Genomic DNA, 27,981 nt, shown 5'->3' with positions numbered 1-27,981 from the left:
GTCCAAAGCAAAGAACATTTTAAAGGCAAATAAGGTTTTTATTTAAGTGACAATGTTTGAGAGTTAAAAACCAGCTCACATCAAAATCAAGACCAGTTGTAAAAACCTTTTAACTCCATAATGCTGTTTTTGTCTTGTTAGAAATCTGATATTTTACATCTTCTTTCTAACGGATTTTGTACAAGGCAGCCATAGGAATATAATAAACCTTTTCCAGCACAGAATCACCCATCACAGAGAATACTGAAAGTTACACACTTAGAAACAGTCAGACCACAGACAAGGGCAGACTGGCTGCCACCACTGAGTAAACAAACAGAAACGGACAGCGGGGTCCGAAGGTGGGGGTCCCCATGCATGAGCCGCCCTTCTCTGGCCTGTCCCTCCTTGGTGTCACCTGCCTCTCCTGTGTCCCAAAGAGAGTGAAGTTGAACTCGTGATTATCCTGTCAAATAACCTGTTGGTTTCTCAGCAAGGACAGCAGAACTCAGCCAGGCTTCATTGCTTGGACTGAACCCTAACTCAGATGTTGAAAATTCCCCCAAGCCTATAAGGATGCATGGGAGTTTTTGACTGAGCCAAAGAAAATAGGTTTCCAGAGCACTTGGCACGAAAACCCCCTGGGATTCGGCTGGAAAGTTGGTTGTTTAAGGCGGGGTCCACTGCCAGGCTCCTTCCCAGTCCAGGCTCCCCTCCTAGGCAGGGCTGCACCCGAACCAGCTGAAAACTGGTGCCACCTCTGGACCAGGTCCACCTGCCTCAGGAGGAATCTGATTTCATTTAAAGATTGGTGGGTGTTTTGTCGGCAGGACACTTGTGGGGCACAGATCTGGGCTTCAAAGTGAAAAAAAGTACAGTTTAAAAACCCTAGGATCCTGCCTCCCCTCCTTCAGAGAGCCACCCCAAATAATACTCCTACTGGGGTTCAGACAGAGCTGCTGTAGCCAGCACCTAGACAGGAAGGCCATTCATCCAAACACACAAAAGAACCTTTTTTTTTTTTTTTTTTTAATACTTTGTGGCGCTTTCAAGAGGAGTCAAGATCTTTAGGGGGAAAACCATGATGCTGCAAAAGCAGGCCCTGGCAAAAGATGCACCCTGAACCCCCAAGAGGGCAAGTAATAGAGGAAGGCAGGCAGCGGGCAGGCCCTCACCCAGCACAGCCACTGTGTGGGAAGAACAAACATGCCATGGGAGAAACAAGGAGCTGTGGTCAGGCAGGAAGACCTGTTTTCCAGCTGCTGGATAGCAGGCACCAGGAGCTAGAAGGAGTCTAAAAACAGCTGGATTGGGGCTCACAGAACTACTGGAAGAGAGGCTGCAGCACCCTCTCCAGAGGACAAGGATGCAGTTCTTTTTGTGTCTGACTTGACAGACAAAACTGAACACACTACTAGTACAGAACGTGCGTGTTGGGGACACAGTTGCTGAAAAGGCAATACTGAGACATAAGCAGTCTCATCACTAAACAGAACCGCAAGTACACACATTCACACACACCAACTACAGCTCCGAGGGTGTTGTGTTCATACTATATCCCTGTACACTGCGAGCGTCTTGTGTGGGAGTCGCCAAAGTCCCAATATGGGGTTCCAGCAAAGGAAGGGGTGGTAGCCCTCCTGCCAGGTCCTGTGTCTCAGTTCTAACCCCCAGAAACACAGAGCCCTGGTCACTTACTCCCAACTCCCTGGGGACCCCAGCTCACAAGTGGGTGCTCTCACTCCCACCCACCGCACTCCCGAGCCGGGGGTTCTCAGAAAGGGAGGAGGGAATCTAACTAGGGGAAAGGATCTCATGCTAATTATTTCATCATTTGAAAGTGACACATCAGCGACTCCTGCAAAAAGGAAACGATGGAGTGTCCGAAAATTAGAAGATAACTCTGCTCAAGTTTAAATCAAGATATTTTGGGGGAAGGAGTAGACAGGGTTAGGAACGAAGTGGCTATGCTGTATGAGCTGGTGCGAAGAGGGAGCCAAGAACTATGCCGTGTTACAGGGAGATGAACCTGTGCAAACTGCCTGCCGGAGGCAGGACCGGAGAGGAAGCGAAGGCCAAGCCCCTGCCCCTGGCAGCCTCATGGGGCTTAGACACAGGATGCAGTGCTGAAAGGGGATTACAAGGGCTGGCAGATGGGTTGGGCAAAGGTGGCAGTAGCTGGCAGGCTGGAGAAGGCACAGGGCTGGGGCTTAGAGCCCAGACCCCTCCAGCCCCAGCAGGGTGCCCAGGTTGCCAAGGCGATTCACAACAATGGTGCCAACTACCCCCCAGGGGCAGCCACCATGGGCTGCAGGGGAGCTGCAAGAGGTAGACATTGAGCAGAAGCGACACTGAGCTCACACAGGTGCCTGCTGTGTATACAGATGTCTGGGCCCTGGGCAGCCTGGCTGACAGAGCTGGGGCTGGCCTCAGTGGCAGCCCGGGGGGGCACAGAGGCAGCTTCAGGCAGCCCCACCACAGCAGCCTGGGCAGGGAGCGGAGGCAGGTGCAGGACACCATGCCTGGGCCAGGAGCTCAGTAGCAGGAGGACCTGGACAGACTTTGAGGGCCCCCCCGCAAGAGCCAAGCCCTGCACCCTCAGGGAGATGACCCAGGGAAGGTTAGAGGCTCAAACCAAGCTAAGTAGTAGCTGGAAGGGAAGGAATACAACAATTTGGGCCAAAATTCCATGAAGCCCCCAGAACCCTATGTCAACTCTGTGCCTTCCAGAAACCAACAGAGAAACAGGTCTGAGCAGAGCTGTGGGTGGGAGGGCCAGATCGCTACTCTTCAGGGGATTCCTGTCCCTGGGACACCCCATTTGGGTGTCAGTGCAAAGCAAGCCTGCTGGGGCTCTCCACAGAAGAGGCTTCCTCTGGGGTGCTGCGCCAAGAGCTCCTCCCTCGAGCCCACCCAGAACCCTTCAGTGAGGCTGTGTGCAAGGGGCACATGACATGCACGCTGAAAAATCTCAAGGTCAGAAGTTCAGCACAGCCCATGAGTCAAAAACTTGCACCCATCTCAGCTAGGGGGTGGACCTCCTCCAATTTACAGAAGGAAGGCCAGGTCCAGAGATGGTAAGCAACAGACTCAAGGGCACAGCCAGCCCAGGTGGGCCAGAACCCAAGACTGCAGCCTCACGGGGGAGGACCACAAAGCAGAGATCCTGGAAGAGGGACACCTGTTCTCAAGGGCCACCGGAGAATGGTGAGGATACTGAGGACAAGAGTGAGGGACAAAGGACAGCTGCAGGAGGACAGACCGTCAGCACCAGACCCAGCTTCCAGGGCTGTAGACAGACACCGCATACCAGGATGGACGCAGGAGATGTCCTCTCACTTCCAGAAAGTGACCACTTTGCCATAAGAGAGCCCCAAAGTGGTGACTAGGGGTATCACAAGGAGGGCGGGCACAAATGCCACTCGTTCCTCCGCAAGACAGCCAAGAGGCAGCACCTGCCAGCGGCTGTTGGTCCCTGGGCTGGGGGCTTCTCCACGTAGAGCTCGCCTAGCCTGGCCGCAGAAACCTGGGGACTCAGTAAGAGGGTCGACGCTGCTAGAACACTGGGCTCCAGCAGGCCTGTCCCCAGGATGACACAAATGTCAGCCCTGACTAGGGCTCGCCGTCCCTGCGTGGGGAGGCAGCAGCGGCAGCGGCTCTGAGACCCCCGGATTTCACCCTGTCGCAGCCCCAGGAGCTCCCCCCAAGGCCAGCAGGGTCCCTCCCCGCTCTGGTCGGACATGGCTGGACAGACATGGGAGGGAAAAAGCAGGAAAACGCCTGTGTCGGGGAGAAGGCAGCCCTCCCTTCCCTGCAGGCGGCCTGGTTGTCCCCCTGCTCTGAGTACCGCTCGCCTCTCAGGGCACCGACTCGAATTTGGGGGCCCCTCGAGCCCAGCTGAGCGCGGGCAGCGACCGCTCATGGTCCTTGTCCGACTCCGGCTGGCTCTGGGCCCGCTCGGGCTTGGGGTTGACGGCCGGCGGATCTGGCTGCTGCACCGACAGGGTCCTGCGCAGGTGGTTGCGCTTGCGCAGGAACTCCGGCTGCACGTGGAGCCCAAAGCTGCCCTTGCGCAGGATCATGCGCGAGTTGTTCTTCTTGGGGCGCGAGCGGTGGCTGGCCTCCAGCGTGGCCAAGTGCGCGGCGTAGCCTTCGCTCAGGAACTACGGACGAGACGGGTGTGAGGCCAGCAAGGAGAGCAGATACCTACTCTGGATCCTGTCCCCCAACATAACCGCCTCCCAGGGACCCCGACTAGAGAGTCACCGGCTTCTCGGCTTCTCCGAGGGCCCTGTGCAGCCTGAGGGATCTTTCCTCCCTACCCCTCACTCTGGCGCCGGCGACTGACTGAGCTTGGCAAGACACAGGCCACGTTGATGTACCTCCCGCCCCAACGCCCTGTCCCCTCCCTGCCTGTACCAAGCTGAGTCACTGGCAGGTCCCAGGATATACATGTTCCTCTGCTGCTTCCTGACCTTGGCTTTTGCTGCTGCCTCTGCCACAAATGAATGCTGCTCCCAACCTCAGTCCCTTCCTTCAAAATTGGAAAGTCAGCCATGCCTTGGAGTCTGGGTTAGCTGCTCCTCTCCAGAGTTCTGTCTGCCTGTCATCTACCATGGCACTCGCCACACTACACTGTCACACTCTGCAGATGTTCCTGCCTCCCCTACTAGACTAGATGATATCACATCTGACAACCGAGGGCTCTCCCCTCATCTAACACAGAGCCTGATCCAAGGCAGGGGCCTAGCACTGTATTTGATGAATGAATGAATGAATGAATGAATGGGCAAATAAGTGACTGAATGAACCAATAAATGAATTGCCTACTCTTCTACAACCCTTTCCCTGGCCGCCAGCCCTCAGCCCCCAGCCTGGCCTCCACCCACCTGGCACTGGGTTTGGTACTTCTTGGTGGGCCGGCCCACAATGAAGATCTGGGAAGCTGGCAGGCCCAGCACGCTGTAGACGGAGATGTCCTTGGTGGAGCCATAGGCAGCACTGATTTTGATGAAGCACTGAAATGCAGGGCAGCTCATGAGTGAGGGGAGCCCCAGCAGCTCTCCCTGGGAAGATTTCCTGCCCCAACTCAGGGAGTCTCTGCTTCAGGACCTTTATCTGTACTCACACTTCATGCCACAGTGCTACCTGTGCTGGGAACCAACCCCAAGAGTGGGTGTCCCTCCCTGCACCCTCCCTACACCTCAAGCCTGATATAGGGCTCTGCTTGGTAACAACCAGACCATTTACCAACCCTACCTTGGGTAGCACTACACATAAGTTATGTAACAGTGGGGCCAAATGTCCATTTGTGGATAAGGAAATTGAGTTTATGCATCACAGGGCCAGGATTGGAGGTCAGTTCTAGGCTGTTCATATGCCTGTGGCCTCTGACCGGCTGGTCTGATGTCCTCCCCAGAAGACCCAATCCAGTTGAGAAAATGACTCATTGTCCTCCTTGCTCCACCAGCACTTTCAGGTCATCACTCTACCCTACCATCCATCCCTACAGGATCAAACTACCTCCTCCTTGGAGATGCTCACCATCCAGCTGCCCTTTAGCATAGGTGCCCCGCCATAAGTTATCTTCTTTTCTCCCAAGTTCACTGGAGACTTCAGTCCTGTGTCTCAGCTTTCCTTCCTCCCCAGCCCTACCATTGCTGAGGTGACTCAGTGGCCATGTGGAGAGCTTGCTGCCTCCCACACTCATGACCCCTCCAAGCTGAGACCCACCCTCTCTTCTCCTCATCCTACTGCATCTGCCCTCTTGGCCCTCAGAGGTCCCTTCCTCACAGAGGCCATGCAGCAACCAGTCCTCAAGCAGGACAGCTCTCACCATCCCACAGCACTGTCTGCTTCAAGTTCTCCCTCCCCTGACAAGTGGTGCGTCCCTGTCCTGGCCCTCTTCCCCCCTGGACTTCCATCCTTGTTCCCTGGCCAGCTCCTGTCCCATTCTCGGAGGCCTAGTGCAGCCTCTCTTGGTCCCACACTGCCCCAGGGATACCCGTGGCTTCACTGACCTGCCTCACACAATGGCTCCAGTCTTCACCTGCAACCCATAGACCTCTTCCCTGAGCCACATGCTGGGGCTGCCACAGCTCGTGGCCCATGGCCATATCAGCCTCCACAAGTCCACAGCTAAGCTCATTTCCCTCTAGCCTGGCCTTCTGCCTGTGTCCCCTCTCATTTCATTTGCTCATTCATGTATTCATTCTACAAACACTTACTGAGTGCCTATTGTGTGCCATTGTCACCCGGAATCCTGGAGATACATTGCAGAACTGCACAGACACAGACTCTACCTCTAGGGAGGTGATCGTCAAATGAGCAGCATCTGGATCCCTCCTGGTCATGCAACAGAACATCTGAGAGTCTCCGGCCCCCTACATCCAACTGTTACCCAATCCTGATGATTCCACCTCCTGATTCTCATGCCTACAATACACCTTTCTCTCAATTCCATGGCTGCCACCTGGACCCTGGTCTTCTTATCTCTTGCTTGGCAATAGCTTCTTAACTGACTTTCCTGTCTCTCCTTTCTCCTGCCAATCAGATCTCCATGTAGCCACCAGAGAATTCTTTGTAAAATCCAAATTAAACACGGCCACTCCCCTGCTTCAAACTCTTCCATGGCTCCTCCTTACCCTCAGAAAGGAGTCCACGATCTTGGTGATTTCCAAGGCTTTGGAGGCCTGGCAGTCTTCGGCCCCTGATGACCTCTGGGGCTTGGCTCCCACTTGTGCTGGGTCTGTCCCTGCCTGCACATACCCCCACCTTGGATACCTGCAGCTCTGAATATATCCTACAGTCTTTTTTGCTTTTGTGTCTTTGCTCATAGTAAAAGTTGTCAAAATCAAAGTGGTGTTGCCTGTATCAATCCCAACAAAAAATAAATAAAGCTGGGAGATTATGAAGAAAGAGTTCTTATTCATGATTGCCTAATAGTAAATATTACAACAGACTCTGCCAGAACCTCAACCTTCCACAAAAGGACACAGCAATCTTATACAAAAGATACTCCTTCAAGGACATCTGCTCATCCACTATCTATTCAACCTCAGACTGCTGTCACCCTTGTTATTAATCATTTGTGGCCAAAGATAGCTGTTTCAAGATACTCTGTGTAACTCTTCTCATTTTGGCCTTTAAAAACTTGCCCTTGCCTTGGCCTCTTTGAATGAGTCCAGAGTGTACTGTGGCATGCACATTCCCACTGCAGTGCTCTGCTGGTCCCATGGCACTGCTACTCCCAAACAAAACGTAATTTTACTTCAATTTTAACAAATCTGTGTTTCTCTCAGTGCTGACAACTCATACTCATGCTTCAAGATTAAGCTCAAAAGTTACCACCTACTAGAAGCCTCCCCTAACCTCCTTAGGTGAACAGAAATTGTCTCTCCTCTGCTTGCCAGTAGCGGCTCTTTTCAACCACACACCAGTAATTGTCAGTTTATATGGCTTCCTTCCTCTAGATCAGGGATTGACAGACTTTTTCTGTGAAAGGCCAGAAAGTGAATGCTGCAGACTTTGCTCTCTGTCACATCTGCTTAGCTCTTCCCTTGCAGCACGAAAGCAGCTACAGACAATACATAAACAAATGAGCTTGGCTGTGTTCTAATAAAACTTGATTTATGGACACTGAAATCTAGATTCATCTAATTTTCATTTGTCAACCCCTACTCTGGATCTGTGCTTCTCAATTTTTTTTTCTGTGCAATAGAACCCCTGGGAGGGCTGGGAAAACACTGCTGAGCCTCCTGCCCAGAGTTTCTGAGTCAGTGGGTCTGAACCAGGGAATCTGCCTTTCTGGTTAATTCTCAGGCCCTTACGAAGATGCTGGTCCTAGGCCCACATTATGAGAACCGCAGCCCAGGAAAGCAGGTATCTGTGCCGGCCCAACCCCAGGCACAGAGAAGGAACACAATAGGCACTTAAATGTCTACTGAATGAATAACTAGGTGCAGAGACAAGAATTTAGGCTTTAGATTCAGAAAATGACAAAAGATGGATACCTGTCAATGAAGATAACGCCTACCTCAAAGGGGTGTTAAAAGGATAAGAGATCCCTACATGTGGGCTGTGAAAAGTGCACATCCTCTTCCACTAACTAAGGTACTAGGAATCTTAGTTGCGGGAGGAGGGGAGGAATGTGGGGGAGGGCGTGATCTGATCCCTCCCCTGGCCAATGAGAGTCTATTGCTAAGGCCCCGCCCCCACAGGTGTGGCTGAAACCCCCCCCACACACACACACACACACACACTCCGGGCCTTCACTGACCTCCTGCATGAGGTTGCGGAGGAAGATGGCCTTCTGTCGAAGTGGGTCATGCACCAGCCCGTCGGAGAAGAAGATCATGCCCTGTGGGAAGTTGTGCTGGGACAGCCACGACACCACCCGCTGCTTCTGCATGTCCGGCCGCCCCGTGATGTAAAGGATCATGTATCCCAGGTCCTGCCAGTGCCTGGCAAGATGGCAATGGAGGGTCCAACCCAGCCCTGCAGGTTACCCGTTGCCCAGCAATTTGCCCCAGGTGCTGCTGCTCTCCTGAGAAGCCAGAGGGGCTGCTCTGGGGAGCACCAGGGAGATAAAAAGGAACCCCCAAGTCCACACTCTGGGATGGCCTGTAAGCCCTATGCACCCACAACCAAATTAACCTCCCCACTACTCCACCCTATGCTCACGCCCTCTTCTGGAGCCAGAGAGAGGACACCTACGCCTCCCCGCTCCCTCCTGCAGTGAGCAAGGCTTTCAGCTTTACCAGGTCACATCTTTACTCCAATCATTAGCCCCTCCTTAGCTCAGGCCCCATCTCTCTCCTGGGTGACAGTTCCTCATCCCCATAACTTGTCTTCCCACTGGACTCAGCTTTCTCCAAACAGCAGCAATTTCTACGTCAGTACCCAGCCTTGAGCCTGGTCTGGAGTCAGCCTCAGAAAAAGGTGGAGGGATGCATGGGTGAAGGGAAAAGAAGTAGAAGAAGGGAGGGAGGGAGAAAGGGAGGGAGTAGGGGAGGGGAGGAAGGGTGGCAGTTGGATTTTCCAAGGATCCTTAGTAAGTTACTATTGTAGATAAAGCCAGGACTTTTCAGCTCCCAGCCCCAGAGACAGTCTTGTTTTTGTTTTGGGGGGGGGTTTTAGGTACTGGGGATTGAACTCGGGTCCTTGTGCTTGCGCAGCAGGCAGGGAAACCACTGAGCTAAATGCCCAGCCCGACAGAGTCTTGTTATGTAGCCCCAGGCTGGCCTTGAACTCATGTCAATCCTGCCTCAGCCTCCCAAGTGCTGGGACTACAGGTGTGCACCACTGTGCCTGCCTAAAGAATTCTTAGAGGAAACCAGGAAAAGCAATGCCATTGCCCAGGGGCTTCTGGCTCTGCCCCAGATGAAACAGATTCTCGAACAGGAGGTAGCACTCACCGCACCACATCCACTGCACCTGGCCGGACCTTTGGGTCACTGCCCATGATGGACACGCTGGCCGCAAAAGACCCATCGATGCTGAACACCACGCACTCCATGCCCCGGGGAAGCACTGTGAGGTAGCTCATCGCACAGGTCTGGTCACCTCTGAAAGGTACGGGAGGCCTGTGTCAGCCTGTGGCTGGAATCAGAGTTAGTGTGGGGCCAGGATCAGAGACAATCTGAGCAGCATATCCTGATGCCACAGTTGGTGGCTTGTTCCTTTTTCCTCTCTCCATGCAGACAGCGCGGGCCAAGGATTTGTCTTCTGGACAGACATGGCTAGAAGGGCCATGGAAATGCCAGAAGTCAGCAAGAGAATGTTCCCCTGGGTCCTACCTGACGACCATCTTCACAGGATAGACGCCAATCCCCAAGCGCCGTGGCCGGGGAACGTTGTATGTGATCCGACCGCTGTTGTTGGTGATCTCTGTGTCCAGGTGCACCCAGCGACCTGAAGATGGCTCTGCCATCACCAGGATGTCTACCTGCAGCCAGTGAAGGGGGAGAGGACTCTATGCAGACCGAGGGGTGCAGGCTTAGCAGAGAGGCTGGGCTGGGGAGCTTTCTCCCAGGACAGTAGTAGGCCCTGGCATGCAGCTTGCCGCTGCATTCTTGGATTTTACCTTTCTCTTTCCCTTCCTCCACTAAAGCCAGATCCCCCAGCACATCCCTCACTCCTTATTGCCCCTGACCTGCCCCAGCCAGGTGAGTGGCTCCCTGCTCTCTGCTCCCATCACAGGCAGCTTGATCCTCCTGAAACCCCCACCCCTCACACCGAATCTAGCACAGGTGGACTGGCTGAGGGGGGCTGTGGCCCTCAGTACCTTCTCTCCGGTCAGAGCCACCATGTCAAGAGGCCCATACATGAAGCGCCCCACCAGGATCTGGGGGCCATCTTCAGCAGCAATCACATCGTTGGCGCGATGATTAGCAGTGACATTCTGGGAGGACAGAAAGAATCTGGCTCAGCCTCTGCAATCTGGGCTTCAGCTGGCTCTATCAGGAGAGCACTCGGGATGGCTGGAGGGGTGTGGACCTATGGAATCGTATCTCTACTGACTTCTGCTAGGGATTCACAGATGGGTTCCCGTAAGAGAAAGAGACCGTAACCGCCTACTATTGTCTTCAAGGCACCCCAAGCTCCTTATGGAGGTGAGTTTACTGCTTTTGCCTCTCCCCATGCTACTGAAATAACAACTGGACCTTGTGTCCTGTTGTTTTCTAGAGTCCTAGGCTGGAAACTGCCGGTCCCCTTTAGTTTCTCCCTCTGCATCACTGCTCACATCCAATAACCATTTGCCATCCATCTTTTGTAGTGGCAAATTTCAAATGTGCAAGGAGAATAATACAGCAATGTTCCTGAGCCTGGCCACAGCAGCGCTGCTCACCAGCCCACCGCCATTCTGGCCTCACTCTCCCGCACTCTCGCCCAGTCCGCGCTACTCTGGGGCAATCAAGACAGCGCACCATGTTATCTATAACCCTCTCAGCATTCCTTCTCTTCCGCACTTCTGCCTTCAGTTCATTCGGTAGCTCCAAGTTCTGTGTCAACCCCAACTACACACATTCCCAGGCTGGCCTTTGAGGCCCACATCTCTCAATCGGGTGACCCTTCCTTTATGGCACTGGCCACGTGGGTGTCTCTGCCACACTCATTACCCACTGCCTAGATTCAGCTAAGGCTTCCTAATGGAGTTCCGTATTCAAAACCTGTCCCCAGACATCCTTATAAGGCTCAGATCTGTTAGCAGCCTGCCAGACTGGCTCCTCACACTCTGCATGAAGTCCCAGTCCTGAGTTCAGCATTCTGAACCTGGCCTGAGCAATTTCCGCTCTCCAGCTGGGCTCTGCAGGGGCCACCAGGCCTTTGCTCATGCTGAGCACCCCACTCTGTATGCCATCCGTGGCCCTCTGCTCCCACATTCCAGCCCACCTGCTGTGATCAGACTCAAACTTATCCCCTCTAAGAAGCACTCCTTGGACAGCCCAAAGATGTGGTCTCGACCTCCTCTCAATCCCTATGGCCTTTTAATTCAACTCAACAAACACCCAGAGGCACCTCACCTGCACTGTCCCTGAAAAGAAGCAGCCATGGGTCCTGCCCTGGAAGCACCCATCCAAGAGGGGGACACAGCCCTCTTACAAGAGCCCTGCAGAAGGAAGGGCTGATCGTGGAACTATGCATGTGAGATAGTCAACATACTCACCAGAGAAATGCAAATCAAAACCGTAATGAGATACAGCAGCTCTCCCTAGGATGACTAGAATCAAAGGATAGACAACCACGGGTGTTGCTGAGATGTGGAGAAATCAGAACTCTCATACACTGCTGGTGGGAGCGTAAGATGGTGCAGCGACCATGGAAAACAGTCTGGCAGTTCCTCAAACGACTAAACACAGAGTTACCATCGGATACAGCCATTCCACACCTAGGGCTGTACCCAAGAGAAATGAAAGCATATAATCACACAAAAACATCTGCATGCTTATTTATAACAGCATGAGTCATGATAGCCAAAAGTAGAAACAACTCAAATGTCCATCAGCTGATGAAATGAAATAGTCTACCTATGCAGTGAAGTACTACTCGGCCATGAAAAGAAAAGAAGTTCCAATGCAGCTGCAACATGGGCCAACCTTGAAAAAATTACGCTAAGTGAAAGGAGCCAGGCACAGAAGATGACAAATTGTATGGTTTTCTTTGAGTGAAATGCCCAGAATAGGCAAATCTCCCAAGACAGAAAGTAAATCAGTGATTGCTTAGGGAAAAGAGAGGGGCTGGGATATGGGAAGATTGCTAAAGGGTGCATTTTCTTTTTGGAGCCAGTAAACATGTTATAAAAAGTAGAGTTTAAAATGGGTGAGCTTTATGATAGGTAAATTACATATCAATAAATATATTTACAAAAAAATTATTGGTTCATGAAGCACTGATCACCCTTTGGTGACCCTTCTGGGCTCCCTGCGTAATCCTCCCACCAGACTGGAGCTGCCCAGCACAGAAATGGCTGTGTCTATACACAGCCTCAGACTGTACACAGTCCTAGCAGAGGGACCAACACAGAGTAGGCCCTGATGATAGTCTGCTGCATGAATAATGAACGTATGCATCCCAAATTCCTATTCATCCTCTCACACCCTACACGACAGCCTCCCTTTCAGAGAAGTCCTGTATGAACTGCCCTGACAATCCAGCTTCACCCTAATCCATGCCTCCCTCTGTCATGGTAAATATTCCACCTGGGCATAGTCAATGGTGAATCAGTCATACTAAAAGTCCTGAGGCCATGGCAGGACTTGTTCTGGGTCAAGTTCACATCTACAGAAGCCTGGCATGTGGCACTTGCTCTATAACAAGCATCTCCTCACCATCCCTGTTCCTTGGACCCCACCCCTGCCACAGGGCCTGGGCCTCTCTGCCTGAATCCCAGCTGTGTGGGTACCAACCTGCAAAGACAAATTGAAGCTCTTATCTGCTATGTGGTTGCCCCAACCCTAGGGCCGCCCCACCAACCCAGGCCACACTCCCAAGGCTTTCGACCCTGGGCATGCACCTACCCGCAGTTTGACCTGGGTCCGCTTTCGAAGCCATTTCTCACGAGGGTTGGTAGGGCTTAGTGCTGCGGGGTCCAGGCCAGCACTCTCCTTGATGCTCACACTCTCATAGCGCATCACCTGGCCAAAGCCGAGCAGGGTCCTGGGCGGACGCTCCTGGCCCTCTGCCTCCCCCGGGGTCCAGAGCCAACCAGCTTGAGGCCAGCTGGGCCCTCCCCGGGTCCTACCCACCTCCCGGCAGGACCCCTTGGGAGGCTGGAGGCCGAGGAGCCTGTCCTGACAGCTGGCCCGCAGCACCGATGCCCAGGTAGCTCTGTGTCTACTCTCCATGCCTGCTCCCACTCTCTGCCCTCTCCCCTGTCCCCCAAGAGCCCCGAATCCAGCCCTTTCCCCTGCTCACTGTTGTCACTCAGCAACATCCCCTCTCAGCCCTGCCTGCTGACTGGATTCTCCTGGCCCACTCCCTTTAGCATCCATTTACACCTGGACACCACTCAGCTTAAAGAAAAACACTCTCCCAGAACCCTCTGTGCCTCTCCAACTTCCTCTCGTCCCTGTTCTCCCTTAGAGCGAAACGCCACAAGACTCCTAGACTCCTTCTCCACCTCCTCACCTGCCCCCTCTCCTCTGCTGCTCTAACAGGCTTCTGTGCCCCCGGATCCAGCCCCTGGGACTTCTATCCTGTTCAACTCAAGGTTCACTGCTGCCTGCCGGCTCTGGGTTCCCCTCTGACCTCAAGGGACGTCCTCTTCCGTCCCCAGAGGTGGTTCCTCCTTAAGTGGAGCTCCAGGATCTATCCCAACCTTCTCTCTACAGTGACTCCACGGTACTCATCTCCTGGTTTCAGTACCATCCCAGGGCAGACGATGCCCACATTTTTCACTCTAGCCCTGACCTCTTCACTGAGCTCTGTGCTCCTCTACTTGCCTCCCTCCCCAGCAACTAACAGGAACCCCAGGCTTTGGCTTCCCCCACTGGGCCCAGCTCAGCCTTGACCCCACTCCAGGAAGTAGCACCCCCATAGTCACTCCAGGGAAAGCAGAACCTTCTGGGTTCCTCCCTGGCCCTCCACCTGGACCTCAGAGGGTGCTGCTGCCAGAATCAAGTGTCCCCCTCTCCAGAACCTCCGCCCAGTACCCTCACCCCTGCCGTCTTCCCTAAGCTGAGCTCCTGCACTTGCCTCCCGAGGGAACTCATGCTTCCTCTTTTGCTCCTAAAACAGCAGCCCCAGAGTTTCCCTCTCAAAATACAAGTCAGGTAACAGATGTTCCTTGTTCAGAACCCTGCTATGGCTTCTCATTGAACTCAGGTTAAGACTCTATGCAGACCTTAGCCGTCCAGCCTGGCCATGAGCTGCCCACACCTGCTTTCCATCCTGCTTCCCCCCAGGCACCCGCAGCCACTGGTCTTCCTGCTGTATGTGCCGTTCTAAAGACGAGGACATGGAGCCGCAGAGAGGAGCAGGAACAACTCGCTCCACTCCACGCTGACACACTGCTATGTTCTCCTACTTCATTTCAATTTAATTTTCTAGTAAGTACCACTCTGTGAGCCACCCAGAAGTGAATGTTCTTTATGAAACCCACTCTCTGACCACGTCACTACCCCCTTGTTTAAGTGCCCAAAGCCTTCCCAGTGCTGCCTCAATAAAGACCAGGGCGCCAGGTGCAGTGGTGCACACTTATAATCCAAGCACTCAGGAGGCTGAAGCAGGAGGAGTGCTGTGAGTTCAAGGCCAGCCTGAACTACATAGCAAGAAAAAAAATAGATAAATAAAGACCAGCATGGTCTGCAGGAGAAGGGTGGGGTGCTCTGGAGGAGCCTGCAGCCGGGCCCAGCAAGGGAGCAGCAGTACCTGTCTCAGGATGAAGGCGACCACGTCTGTCGACTCCCAGTAGCTGGCGTGGAAGAGATGGGGCAGGGCCACGGTGGGGAAGGTGGTGAGGACATCAGGGCAGTAGAGAGCATAGTCGATCCGCTTGGTTCCCCACCATTTGGCCGTGACTGCAGGTCCGAGAAGGAGGTGAGGAAAGAGCAGCCAAGGGGCACCCTGGGACTCTGGCTGCACAGACCCAGTGGTGAATGTGCTCCGTGGCACTCAAGTTCGGGGCCAGAGCACTCTGCTGCAGCTGAGCTTGGGGCAGGCGACTGCTCCCCCTCCTACCTACCTTCTCTCCACACCTTCACCTGTGCACCCCTCCTCCAAGACGTGTACTCCAGACTGATCCCCGATCAGGAAAGAGTCACCCCCAGGGTACTGCTCAGCAGTGAGTCTGAGGTCAGGGCTGCCAAGGCCTAGAGAGGTCAAGGCTTGGTCCATGGTCAGAGATCAGAGCCCTATCCAGGTTCAAAGGTCAAGGTTCTCTCTGAGGTCATTGCCCAGTCTGGGAAGTCAGTGAGGATTCAGTCTGAAGCCAGGGCTCTGCCAACAGACCAACAACTCCCAAAAGGCAGGAATGCCACCCTCCTCCCTACAGATGGCCTGCCCACAGAAGTGTGGCTATGGATCAGAAACCACCCCGAGGAAGGCCCCTCTCCCTGAAATGCAGGCAGGGCCCCAAAAGGACCTCACTCACTTCGGGAGGCACCCACAGGTGCCAGGCTGTCAGAGGACTCTGAGCTGTCACTGTGGGAGCTGCCCTCACTCATCTTCCGTCCTGCACGCTGGAACCTTGGGGCTTGAGGGGGTGAAGAAGAGGCATCCAGAAGCGGGGGACTGCCCTGGGAGCTGCCCTCCAGGAACAGGGGGCTGTGGGTGTGCAGGGCATCAGCTAGACGGGGAAGAGCAAGGTCAGGGTAAGTAGTGGGTCTCCAACAGAGCTGGCCGCTCAGTGTCAGCCCTGTGCTAGGAGGAGGCTGAGCATGCAGAGGAGGCAGCTCCAGCCCAGCAGGTAACCTGCACCATGCACACGCACACACACCACTGGGGACTGAAGGGCCTCCTTTGCAAAGTACATTGCTATTTTACCTCCTCTTAACTTGTGAGTGATGCAAGCAGGTGTGAGGGCTCCAGCCATCACCCCCACTCCCAATAAAGCTACAGAGGGAGCCTGGGAGATGTCCCAAAGCTGAGCTGAGGTTGTAGGGATGGCAGGTAACCATGTCTCTCCTATCAAATTCCTCCCTCAAGCCACAAAGGGCAGTGGCTGAGCTGGAAGTGAATGGATATGAACTCTAGCCTGGGAGCTGAGGTGTCCGCTAGGGGTGCAGGGTCCCCTGACCGAAGAGGAAACACTGAAGAATGGTGGCGGGGTGGGGGTGGGGGTCTTGGAACTTTGCCTACCTAAGGAAGCTCCTCACACTGCAGGACTTTTGGAAACCACGGCCCTTTGAAAGGAAGGCTCGGGTGGGGATGGGTCTTAATCGTGTTGGGCCACATGCAAAGTGTCTCTCCATCTCTGGCCCACAACTGAGCAGGCTCAGGCTACACCTTCTCCACCCCTAGCTGTAAGTCCAGGCCTCCCCTCGGCCCCACCCCCTTTAAGCCCCGGAAGCCTCTGACCCTTCCCCAAACCCACCTGCTCTGGCTCCCCTTTGTTCCCTCCTCCTCCAGCTCAAAACGCACTTTCCCCACCAGGCCATGGTCAAAGACCACCTGCTCCATGAAACCCTGGATGGCTTAGTCCCTCCTGTCCCCTTCCAGGGTCCAGGCTGGGACTCAGGAATGGCACTGGACATGGATCCCTGCACTCGCCTTCAAGGCTGACAGCTCGACTGTCACACTGGCCCACACCCACAAGAGCTGGGCCTGGAGCCTGCTGGGAACAAAGCCTGGCTCTCTGGCCCCAGATTGCCTCATACAGAGCAAGTGCTTGGCACAGGTGCCCACTCTGAAGACAGAGAGTCAGCAACGCCTTGTTCTCTCCTCCACGCACCCAGGCCCTTCTCAGATGAGTCACCTTGTCAGCTGACAGCCCTGGAGGCTGGACAGGAGAGGAGTCCTCGAGCACCTACCCAAGAGGAGAGACTGTCCGTCACCCAGTGGGAACCTCTGGTAGCGGGGCACGCTGACGGGAGGCACCAGGTGGAACCTGGGCTCCAGCAGAGGCTCGAGCCTCGAGGCCGAGGGGTCTGCACAATGGAAGAAGCTGTAGACCTGGCTGCAGGCAGGACGCATCTGGAAACCTGAGGTAAGTGGAGAAGACACATGGAAAAGCCCCTTTATAGTACCTGCTCTTTGGCCCCAGAAGGCTCCTTGGAGTGTGGCTCTGAGTAGCCTTTTCTTCTGCTCAAGAACCTCCCATGGCTCCCTGCTACCAACTGGAACAAAGCTGTTACATTCAGCTGGCATTCAAAGCCTTGCCAGTCTTCCCTACTACAGATACCCAGCAGAGCACTGTAGCCACAACAATGAACATCTGCAATTCCCTCTTCCTACTTGCTGCTTTCCTTTCTCTGTGCCTTTGTTCAGGTAGATCTGTCTTCCTAGAAGACCCTCCCTCCATAGTTTCCACTGGTCAGACTCCTTTCAACTCTTCCAGCTTTAGTTGTTACCTAATCTATGAAACCAACACAAGTGCCTTAAATCAGGACAACTGCCCCTTGCTCAGGCCCCCAGACCCCCAGACCAACCAGCCTCAGTTCCTAGGCTAGGAACTAGATGGAGTCAGGTTTGTGGGAGCTGGCAGGGCACTTCTCCCGCTGGCCAGCAGATGTCTCCACTGAGACGCTGCCTCTCGCGCTGGTCTCTGGGTCCTGGGGTCAGGGGCCCGACCATGCAGCCTCCAGGGAACCCTGGAGGGCCTCAGCCACACAAGGTAGCCATGAGTTCTGCCTCCTCTCCTCACTGCAGCCAGAGCCTCTTCCTCTCAATCTGTTCACACTGGAGGTTGACGGTGAACTTCCGGGAAAGCACTGATTTGCTGACATGGAAGATGCCCTCCAGGCCATGACAGTCTGCACCCCTGTCCTCCATCACTGCTGATGCCTCTGGTGGCCAAATCCTCTCATATGTGTATTTTGGAGGAAAAGGAAAAAGTTTTCGAGGCTGCAGGCACTGTGATGGGCTTGAATATGGGAATGGGTGGGGAAGCCACCTGGCTCCAGGGGACAGCTGAGCAATGGGGAAGAAGGGAGTGGGGAGCAATGGGGTGAACATTTATGGCTTCTCTTCCCACAGAGCATGACTATGACACAGTGGGGCCAAATAAGCCAGGCTCGTAGGGCAGGGGCAGCGAAGTCCATTCGAAGTCACCTCACTTTGGGCCCATCTGGGGAATCTGCTTCCCCCTCTCCCTTTCAGTCCTCTCCCCACCCCTCCTGTCTTTCTCCATTGACCCCAACTCTGATTCTTTCCCACCTACCCCAACACTCCTGCTCCCCCCACTTTGAGATTCAACTATACACACCGTCCAGTCCGGGCAGCACCGTCCTCCGCATGGCCAGGACCAGGCCCAGGGGTGAGCCGAAGAGAAAAAAGTCGGACACATCAAAGTCAAAGCGGCCCAGGCTGACCTCAGGCAGCTGGGGGCCCCCGGCAGCAGAGAGCTCTGCCTCGTCCTTGAGTACACTGGAATGGATGCTATGGAGAGAAGGACAAAGGAGGGCAGGGCTAGCAAGAATGTGGGTGTTTGCTCTGAGAGCCAAGTTTCCAACCCTCTGCTCAGACATAGAGTCCCACACCAACAGAGCTGGTAGCAATCAGCACTAGCCACCAAGGCCAGGCCAACATTTGGCTAGAGCAGGGGTCAGCAAACTTTTTCTGCAAAAAGCCAGATGGTAAATATTTCAGATTTTGTGGGCCATCTGGTCTCCAGCACATTGACTTAATGCTGCCATCAAAGTGTAAAAGTAGCCACTTAATACATGTGGCTGTGACCCACTACAGCTATATTTACATAAACAGGCTGAGCACCTGGGAGCAACCGAGCATCCTGCTCACAGGCAGGGCTGCTGCCTTGTGCTGCTTGTGACAGCCACACTGAGAATTCCCACACTGTCTGCTGGAGAAGCCCAGCCTGGCCAATCCGCAGACCAGCTGGCTGGTGTCAGGGCTGCCAGGTTTAGAGTTTTTTGTCATAGCTTATGTTCCAGGCAACCCGCAGACACAGATGCAAACAGATTGATCTTCCCATCCCCTCCAGCCAGGAGATGAAACAGCTAAAGGAGAACACACAGAATCCCAACCACTTCCATCCCAGATGCCCGATGCTCTGAAAAGAGTTCGAGTTCTATTCAGCCACAGACCTGGAGCTGGGGGCTGAGGGTCAGGCAAAAACAATGGGGACCTCCCTGTGAGCATTAGGTACAGCTTAGGGGTCAAAACCCAACAAAGGAAATGTGGAATCTACCAATCAGTCACCTGAATATAAATTCAAAGTACCAAATTGGAGGAGCAAGATTTTACAAGTGACACTTGAAGCAGTATGGGCAAGGGTTCCACCTCCTGGGGTAAGCAAGTGTGCAAAGTTAAGTCCCTAGACCTTGTGTTCCCTTCTGCCTCCCACAGGGTGAGCATCTCACAGTGTGGACCGTGACACTCGTGTTTAACCATACATATTTCATGTACATTGTGGTCCCTAAACACACGCCAACTGCTTAATTGCCACAGAAACAGCCGTCTGTCCCTACACCAGAGGGAAAAGCGGGCTGTGTTCAGCTAGCTAGTGAAAAGCCCCTGATTTCTTGTCACTCTCCAAATTTGGGGCTTTCCTAAAGGATTTTTCAAGGGTGACCAGAAATGTTGAGATTTTCACCTTGCAACCCTCACTTGCATAGAGCTGCTTTACTACAGGATAATCTGTCGAGAAGCTTCAAATAGTCAAAAGTTTAAACACACAGAGCCTAGTAATTCCACCTCCAAGAATCCATCTGAAGAAAGTACAGTAGCTCCCCCTTATTCAGGAGGATATGTTCCAAGACCTCACCAGATGCCTGAAACCACAGAGAGCATTGAATCCTGTATAGCATTTTTTTCCCTATACAAACATGCCTGTGAGAAAATCTAATTTATAAATCAGACACAGCAAGAGAATAACAACAAATAGTAAAATTATAACAATATATTGTTTAAAAGTTATGTAAATGTGAACTCTTATTCAAAATATCTTATTGTGTTACCATCATTTCACTTAAAGGAAGCACTTTATGGCTTCTCTTTGGCATATCCAAATTGCCAGCAACACTATCCTTGGGCTTTGGGGCCATTATTAAGTACAACAAGGGTTACTTGAGCACAAGCACTGCAATATTACAACAGTCAATCTGATAACCTAGATGGCTACAAACTGACCAACAAGTGGATAGCATATACGGGGTGGATACACTGAACAAAGAGTGATTCACATCCAGGGAAGGACAGGAATGAGACAGCATAAGATTTCATCATGCTACTAAGAATCGTGCTCAATTTGAAATTTATGACTTACTTATTTCTGGAGTTTTCTATGTAATGTTTAGACTGTGGTTCATAAATAAGTGACTGAAGCCGCAGAATGTAAAACTGCAGACAAGGTAAGACTACGGTAAGCCTAACATACACATTAATGACTGTGCACAGATATATCCACTGTAGTGCTATTTATAATACTGAAGTACTAGAAAAAAACCAAAGTATCCAACTACTGGCGTCTGAATGAATGGGGACTGTCATACTGCCATTTAGAGTATTAACCAAATATTTTTAATTATATGGGGAAAAGAGCACAAGGTAAGAAGTCCAGGGGTTTTTTAAGTAAAACTATATGCATAATATGTTTTAAAAATATACAGAAAAGAAATAAAATGTTAACAGTGATTCTTCTGAGTGGTGAGATGATACATTTTCCAAGTGTTATAATGACCTTGAGAGAGAGTTGAAGAGGAGGGAAAGAAGAGATACTTCTGCCAATTTGGGTCTATGTTCAACACTAATTTGTATCCTGAATTAATGTGCAGCTAGTTCACTGAACTTGTGTTGATTAACTATCTCTTCTAGAAAGTTAAAGGGCAATTCATGAAGGATCCAAAAAAAAGAAAAGTGTGTTGTGTTCAAGGCACTGAAATGCGGACAGGGAGACAAGAATGCTGGCCCCAGCTCTTTGGTGACTGGTGGTATGACTGCATCCTCTGAGAAATAATGGGGAGGCACACCTGGGGTAGCTCACAATGTCCCCATCTCTGATGTCCCTAGATTCTTCAAACTCTCCAGGAAAGGAGATGAAGCAGAAGCTCAGAGAGGTGAAATAAATTGTCTCCAGTCTCTCTGAAAGTTTGAGACAGGGAACAGGTTCCTGGATCTTGGTTCAAGGAAGATGGCAAGTGGCCGTGGTCCCAGCATTTTGATCCTTGTCTATGGGTCCCCATGGAAGGACCTGGGACATATGACGGTCACAGACCTCCCAGCTTTCTCTGAGACAAGGTCCTCCCTCCCTGGGTTATTTTGAGAGAGAGAAGGCAGAGGTTACCTTGAGAGGAAGGCATGATGCTGGGTGATGGCCTCACAGTCGTAGGTAGAGGAGTCGCTCTGTTTCCGTGGCAACAGCCTCTTGGGCTCCTCATCCTCTACCCCACTGGAGATGTCAATGTTGCTTTTGCTGAGCCGCTTGCTGCTGGCCAGGCTGCAATCTTCCTCCACCAGCACTGGGGTGTCCTTGAGGGCCCATCAGAGGATAAGATGCACTGCCAATGCAGGGCCCTGCATCCTCCCCCAGGCACAAGTGAGCCCCCTTCCTTCTGTGATGTAGGGAGCTACACTTCCAAAAGGCATGCAGAACCCACAGTGCAACAATGGGGCATTTTAGGAACAGGCTGTTTTCTATGTCCATGGGGATGAGCCATCCAGCTGGAATGTTGGACAGCTGTCTAGAGAACCAAACCCAAATCAGCCCCCTTGGGGCCTCAGTTTCCCCACCAATGATAGTACTCTCTTGCTATTCTTGCAGATTTATGATCCGATCATTTGTACCATGGGTCAAGGATGCCAGCACCACCTCCCCAGCTCCTCCAGGCACAGACCCACCCCAGTCCCACCACCTGGCCGAACCTGAGTGCTGCTGATGCTCCCCTTCCGGCTGCTGCTGCCTGGGCTGTCACCTGAGGGCCCTGCACTGTAGCAGATGGCATCGAAGGCCAGGAGGCCGCCCACACAGTCCCCGATGAGACACACCTGCAGGAGGCATGGCTGGGACCACAGGCTTACCCACTACTACCCTCTCACCCTACACCCAGCCACACAGGGTCACCTCCCAAAGACAGTAAGAAACCAGTCCCTGAGAGGTACCCAGAGAGGCTGAGCCAGAGGCAGGGCTCATCCTGGGGTCAGGACTTCATCTAGGATCAGCTTGAGGACAGGATCAGGCTACGCTGAGGGGTCTGACTCATCTAGGGATCAACATGGGCTCCAAATCAAAGCTCAGATTGTTAGCCTCAGTTTTCTTTTCTCTAAAATGAGGGAAAACCCCAATCTCAAAGGCCGCCTTCAGGTGGGCATAGTGGTGCATGGCTGTAATCCCAGCAGACTGAGAGGCTGAAGTAGGAGGATTGCAAGTTTGATCCCAGCATGGGTAGCTTAGCGACTTAGTGAGACCCTGTCTCAAAATAAAAAATTAAAAAAGGGGCTGGAGATATAACTCAATGCAGAGGTCCTGAGTTTAATCCCTAGTACCACATCAAAAAAAACAAAGCCTCTTTGATCTTAGGTGCTACAGTTCTTGAATGGCCTGTCTTCATTCCTCCAGCCTTCCAGCAGGCAGATCCCAGACTCTCTCCCAGACAACAGCCAGGACAGGAAGGGAAGGGAAGGCTGTCCTACCTGCCCATTGAATCCAATCCCATCAGAGGACTTGAGAAACTCGCCGTAGACATGATTGGCTCTCTGGATGACTGTGGCCACGGCATCCTGGTACTGCGGGGAGGAGATGGCGAGCAGGGGCAGGGCGGCCAGAGGGACGTGGTCCTGGCTATTGCTGAGGCAGCCCTCATCGTGGCTGTAGGGGTTCAGGCTGCAGACAGGGGCCCATGGTAAGTCCAGCTGGGATCAGGAGGAGGGCAGGTGTGGGGCTGAGGACCAGGCAGAAGACACCGGCCAGGTATTGGGCCCCCCAGCTCCAGGGACCTTCCATGAGGTCCCAGGCAAGGCCCAGGTGAGACAGCACAGGTAATAGAGGCAGAGAGAGCAGGGGATGGGGATTCAAGCTGATTCCCACTCCCTTGTGTCCTTCCCACACCAGTCCATGGCATGGAACAGCAGTGGTCTCTTGCCCTCTTCTCCATGGCCCTAAGGACACCCTAGTTCTGGAGGAAGACAGCTGGGGAGCCAGATACAGTGGATCAGGATGGGGACATAGCATCATGGCAGATTATCTGGAAGCCTCAGAGAAGGCTTTGGAGAAACTGGAATGGTGGGAGGGAAGGAAGGAGGAAGGGAGGATTTCACACAGTGGCCCTATCTTGAAGGTGGGCACCTTGCTGCCTGCTCAGTGTTGTGTGCCTTGTACAGTGGAGAGCATCCGGAGCTGTCCTCACCTTTGCACAAAGGGCTGAGAGAGCCTGTCCTATAGCCCCTTCACTCCCAGGGGATAAGCTGGACTTTGCACACACCCTACACACACCTCCCTACTAGAAAGACCCTCCCTCCCTGGACACCTCAGACCCACCTGAAACCAGGCTCCCAGCAGCCTCCCCACTGCCACCTCGCTTCCCTCTATCCCCTGGCACATCCCACCCTGCTGCACTGTTAGGACTGGCTGGGCAGGAGGGACACAGAGGAAAGTGTCAAACTCCCCACTCCCTGCCCAGAGCCTGCCCTTCCTCCACAATCCAAACTTAGCCCAACCCAGGGCACAGTGCAGATCCCGCTGGGCACCCAACAGAATTCAAGGCAGATGACAGGACTCAGCACCTTCAGCAGGTGGCAGAGTTCTCATGGTGTGCAAGGTCGGTCCTACCAGCCATTTGTCATCTCCAAAGAACATGAATTAGAGGAAACGGGCCTCAATTGCAGCCAGAGATTTTAATTAGCTGAGAAAGAACTCCCTTTCAGCAGTGATTATGGGGTGATTAATGGCTCTGTAAAGGAGCTGCCTGGGGTGGAGGTAAGCTCCCTCCTGCTATCCCCTCAAATGGCTTGGCCATCCATCTTCCTAGATATAGGGGTGACCCAGCTCTGGAGGTCAGATGTCCTGGGGGTAGGCGAGAGGCGGAGGTCCCGAGATTGATTATGAACTGGCACAATTATTAACTCCAGACTGTTGGAGAACAGAGCCTCCATCACAGGCTTGGCAGTTCCCAAAGTTTGCTGCAGACAGCAGCAGTGAGCACCTGTTAAAGGTGCAGATTCCAAGGCCCTGCTTCCCTGCTCAGCTCCAGGGGCAAGCCTTCACATCTTGCAGTTTAACAAGAATCACACAGGGACTTGAGTGATTAGCCAGGTTAAGGAGAGCCACTGATCTGAATCCCCTTCCTTCCTCCCTTCCATCTCTCACTGGGATCTGCCTACAGGCATCCTGGGAACACAGATAAATCAGTCTCTGCCCCCCACCCAGCACTGTGCAGGGAGCCAGGGAAGGGAAGGGTGTAGCCCAAGCTGTCTCCAGGCCCACCGGAACCTTAGGAAGGGGGACTTCAGTACTCCCTGCACTGCTGAGCAGGGCAGGCTGCTCAGCTGAACGCTCCTTGAGCCACATCTGCCTGAGTACACCCATCGACTCCCATTCACCCCAGCTCCTTGCCGGAACACTTCTCACCCTCTCCGAGCCCCAGGAGGTGGAGGCTGTGCTTAAAGCCAGCCTTGAGCAGCCTCCGGCTCTGACAACGTTATGTGACAGAGCAAGGGGCCAGATAGAGGTGTCAACAGCTCCCTTTCAACCCTAACTGTAGAAAGCTCCCAGCTTCCAACTTCCAGTCCCAGTAATCTGCCAAATGCCTGCTGCCCTGCAACTGCTCAGGACCTTGTCTGCAGACAATTGATGAGAAATCAGAGTACCCTCCTGGCTCCAGCGACCCACCTTCAGCTAGGTCAGCCTGAGCACCTGAGGGGTACTGGAGCCCTCCAGTCCTAAGCGGTAGGTGGGATACCCAGAGACGCTGGAGGGCCCTGGTCTCTCCAACTGCACCCCCCACTACCCTTAGTGCACAGGGATGTGCAAGTGTCTGCACTGAGGGAGCTGCCCAGTGCTCAGCCTGAGCTTCTGTCCACACCATCTCTGCCCTCTCTGCTCCCCACCCCTTCCCAGCCTGCTCTCCACCAAGCAGGAGGAAGAGAAGGGAGAGTACCTGCTCCCCCAGGAGGATGGTGCAGCCAGGCGCAGCTGGTCACCCAGCCCAAAAGGGCTTTCCAGGTGCCCACACTGGGCTAAGTGCTGTGCACACAGGAGCACACAGAATGCTCACAACTTAGAAGGCAGTTAGTACTCACATTTGACAGAGCTGGAAACTGAGGTAGAGAGAGGTTAAACAACTTCCCAAGGTCACAAAGCAAGGTTTAAACACAGACTGGCCTGAGAGGCCACAGTACTTATCCGACTTATCACAATATCACAAGTTACCTCCTCCAGGAAGTCTTCCCTGGCCTTCTCCCCAAGTATACACAGTGCCTTGGGCCACCTCCACTACAGAATCCTCCCCTACAAGGCTGTGCAGTGTAGCTCAGGAGTGAGGCTGCTTTAGTTTGACTCCGTTTGCTGGAGGCTTCAGTTTCCTAGTATGTGCCAAGGGGTCAGGTATATTGGGCACAGGAAGTGGATCCAGGCTATCATGGGGACCCTGACACCACCCTGCCCTAGGTAGAGGACTCTTGCTGACCACTTCTCACCAGGGATGCTTATGGTCAGTTTGGATCTGACACCCCAGAGAGTCCTTGGCGGTGCCTACCTGCCCATCAGGTACCCACAAGGCAGGGGCAGCCCTTCTACTTAGCCCTCTCAGCTCACACCAACCAGGCATCCAAACAAGCAGACACAGACTCACTTAGAGACGAGTGAGAAAGCCTCAGAGCAGATGGCAGGACAGGGGACGAACTTGATGAGGATGTGGCCCAGGGCAGCGGGGAAGTGGGCACGAATGACCTTCTCCAGGACTGAGCTGAAGGTGTGGATGTCAGCCGCCTTGCAGGAGGGGTCTCCTAAGCCTGTGTCCAGGATGTTGCCACCATGCAGCACCAGCAGGAGCACGTGTGTCTTACAGGAACGCTGAGAGCAGCCTTCCTAAAGGGACATGGGTGGGGATAGAGAGGCAGGCAGCAGGGGAAGATGGAACACACAGGGACACAAGCACATGGGGAGACAGTGACACAAGATCCAAGTCTAGCTCTGCAGCCCACCTTGTGCTGGGACTTCTGGTACATTCAGAGGGAAGATAGGCTGCTAGGAGAGGAGGGCAAGACCCTCAAAGGATGTCAGGGCAGGGAGAGTCTGAAGAGATTTTTCTTGTTCATATGGGAGTGTGAAGCCCAGAGGACAGAAAGCTGCCTAGGGTCACACAGCAAGTCAAATGAGGAGCCAGGAGCAAGATGAAATCTAGGCAGCCTGTCTATTGCCCTTGGGCTCTTCCTAAAATTCTGACCACAGATGGGATTGGACACCTTGGGAAACACAGCTCACCTCATTGTCTTCATGGATCTCGATGCTTCCTTGGGCTGGGAACCTTTGTCTTCTCAAGGACACCCGGTACAGTTCTCCTGCAGAGGGGACAGAAGCAGAGCTTAGTATTCAGCCCACCGCACACACAGCAGCTAAACGCTTGTGGACCCACCTGGCTGCATATGGGAGGCTCTGGATTGGAGCTGGGAGAGTCACCCCATCCAGCCCCCTGCCTCTGAGGTCCACCCACCATGAAATGCTCTGTCCTGCTAAGGAAAGAAAAAGTAGCAGAGGTTGGCCACCACAGATGCTGGCCCAGGAATGAGGAGAAGCATCCTCAGAAGGAGCAGTCCTGAGGCCCAGGGACTTAGCTCAGTGGTTCTGCCGCCTGCCTCACTGGCATAAGGACCCAAGTTGAATCCCTGGTACCAAAAAAAAAAAAAAAAAAAAGGATTTAAGAAGGAGCGGTCCTGCTCTTCTTCACCAAAAACAACAGCAACATTGTGTGTCATCTGATGATGGCCACTTCCAGTCATGGATGGTGTTTAAACACACACACACACACATACGTGCACACACACCAGCACATCTGGAAGAACCACTGGGATGGCTCATTTCATATCTGTTGACAGGACTATGGGGTACACAGACAGCTGGCAAAGCATGATGCTCCAGTGCACCTGCCACGTCCTTCCAGGAAAGATTGACCTGTGAATTAGGGTACCTTGTAAAGAAGACATGGGCTCTCCGTGGTAGGTGGGCACCAACACAGCATGGGCAAGGTGAGTCCACTCTCTCACTGAGTGTGGACATCCATCCTCTCCTGCCCTCACTCATCAGGGCTCCTCTTTCTCAGGCCCTGGGTGGACTGAGATGAAAGCAATACCACTGACTTTTCTAGACCTCCGCTGGTCTCAGATCACAGGACTTCTCAGCCTTTGAAGCTGTGAGAACCAATCTCCCATAATGAGTCCCTCTTTGTGACTCTCTGCTTCTCCTGTTGAGTCTGTTTCCCCCAAGAACCCTCACTAACACAGCCAGATAAATAGTTTTTTAAAAAGTATCTGGTTGGGGGCTGGGGATTTAGCTCAGTGGTTTCATCGCCTGCTGCGCAAGCGCAAGGACCCGAGTTCAATCCCCGGTACAAAAAAAAAAAAATAATCTGGTTGGGTTAGGAGGTATAGTTCAGTGGTAGAGTGTTTGCCTGGTATGTTCAGGCCCTAGGTTCTAACCTCAGCACTGAAAAAAACCAAAAAAAGAAAGGTAGGATGGGGAGGGAAGGAAGAAATCTCACTGAAGCTTTCTGAGTCAGTAAGGACCATGGTCCAGGGAAAGATAAACCCTCTTAAGTCTGGCATTTGGGTGACATTTAACATCACCTGCAAGTTTTGGAATGAAGCAGGTCACTGCCAGAAGTGTTCTCCTGGCTCCTCCCCACTGCCTGATGAAAGGTCCCTCCAAGAAGGCCTTTCTGACTCTTCCTTCTCTAA

At 53.2% G+C, this 27,981-nt stretch overlaps 1 protein-coding gene and 1 long non-coding RNA gene across 4 annotated transcripts in view; one reads left to right on the top strand and one right to left on the bottom strand.

Annotated features, from left to right (window-relative positions):
• Window positions 1–17: 17 nt before the first annotated feature.
• Pitpnm3 (PITPNM family member 3) overlaps window positions 18–27,981 on the bottom strand; it is an 83,015-nt gene continuing 55,051 nt past the window's right edge. For all 3 annotated transcript variants that reach the window (XM_004857262.4, XM_013076865.3, XM_021238045.2), the window contains 16 exons: window positions 26,513–26,589; window positions 25,881–26,116; window positions 22,726–22,915; window positions 21,958–22,080; window positions 21,380–21,564; window positions 18,344–18,516; window positions 16,950–17,120; window positions 15,572–15,766; window positions 14,851–14,999; window positions 12,999–13,115; window positions 10,265–10,381; window positions 9,777–9,925; window positions 9,396–9,545; window positions 8,258–8,441; window positions 4,869–4,997; window positions 18–4,142 (listed from right to left, as the gene is read on the bottom strand). In XM_004857262.4, the coding sequence (XP_004857319.2) occupies window positions 3,837–4,142; window positions 4,869–4,997; window positions 8,258–8,441; window positions 9,396–9,545; window positions 9,777–9,925; window positions 10,265–10,381; window positions 12,999–13,115; window positions 14,851–14,999; window positions 15,572–15,766; window positions 16,950–17,120; window positions 18,344–18,516; window positions 21,380–21,564; window positions 21,958–22,080; window positions 22,726–22,915; window positions 25,881–26,116; window positions 26,513–26,589 (2,651 nt within the window). In that variant the 3' untranslated portion in view covers window positions 18–3,836. The remainder of the gene's footprint in view (window positions 4,143–4,868; window positions 4,998–8,257; window positions 8,442–9,395; window positions 9,546–9,776; window positions 9,926–10,264; window positions 10,382–12,998; window positions 13,116–14,850; window positions 15,000–15,571; window positions 15,767–16,949; window positions 17,121–18,343; window positions 18,517–21,379; window positions 21,565–21,957; window positions 22,081–22,725; window positions 22,916–25,880; window positions 26,117–26,512; window positions 26,590–27,981) is intronic.
• On the top strand, window positions 16,939–22,548 carry LOC147823880 (uncharacterized). The gene is made up of 2 exons (XR_015443203.1): window positions 16,939–17,125; window positions 21,857–22,548. It is a non-coding gene; the product is annotated as an uncharacterized LOC147823880 (long non-coding RNA).

The sequence above is a fragment of the Heterocephalus glaber genome, unplaced genomic scaffold (assembly GCF_053883595.1).
Source record: "Heterocephalus glaber isolate CG9 unplaced genomic scaffold, H.glaber_assembly_v1.0 deba00001564, whole genome shotgun sequence".
Lineage (NCBI taxonomy): Eukaryota > Metazoa > Chordata > Mammalia > Rodentia > Bathyergidae > Heterocephalus > Heterocephalus glaber.
The sequence above is the reverse complement of the archived record's forward strand: the minus strand, read 5'-3'. Positions and strand labels throughout refer to the sequence as shown.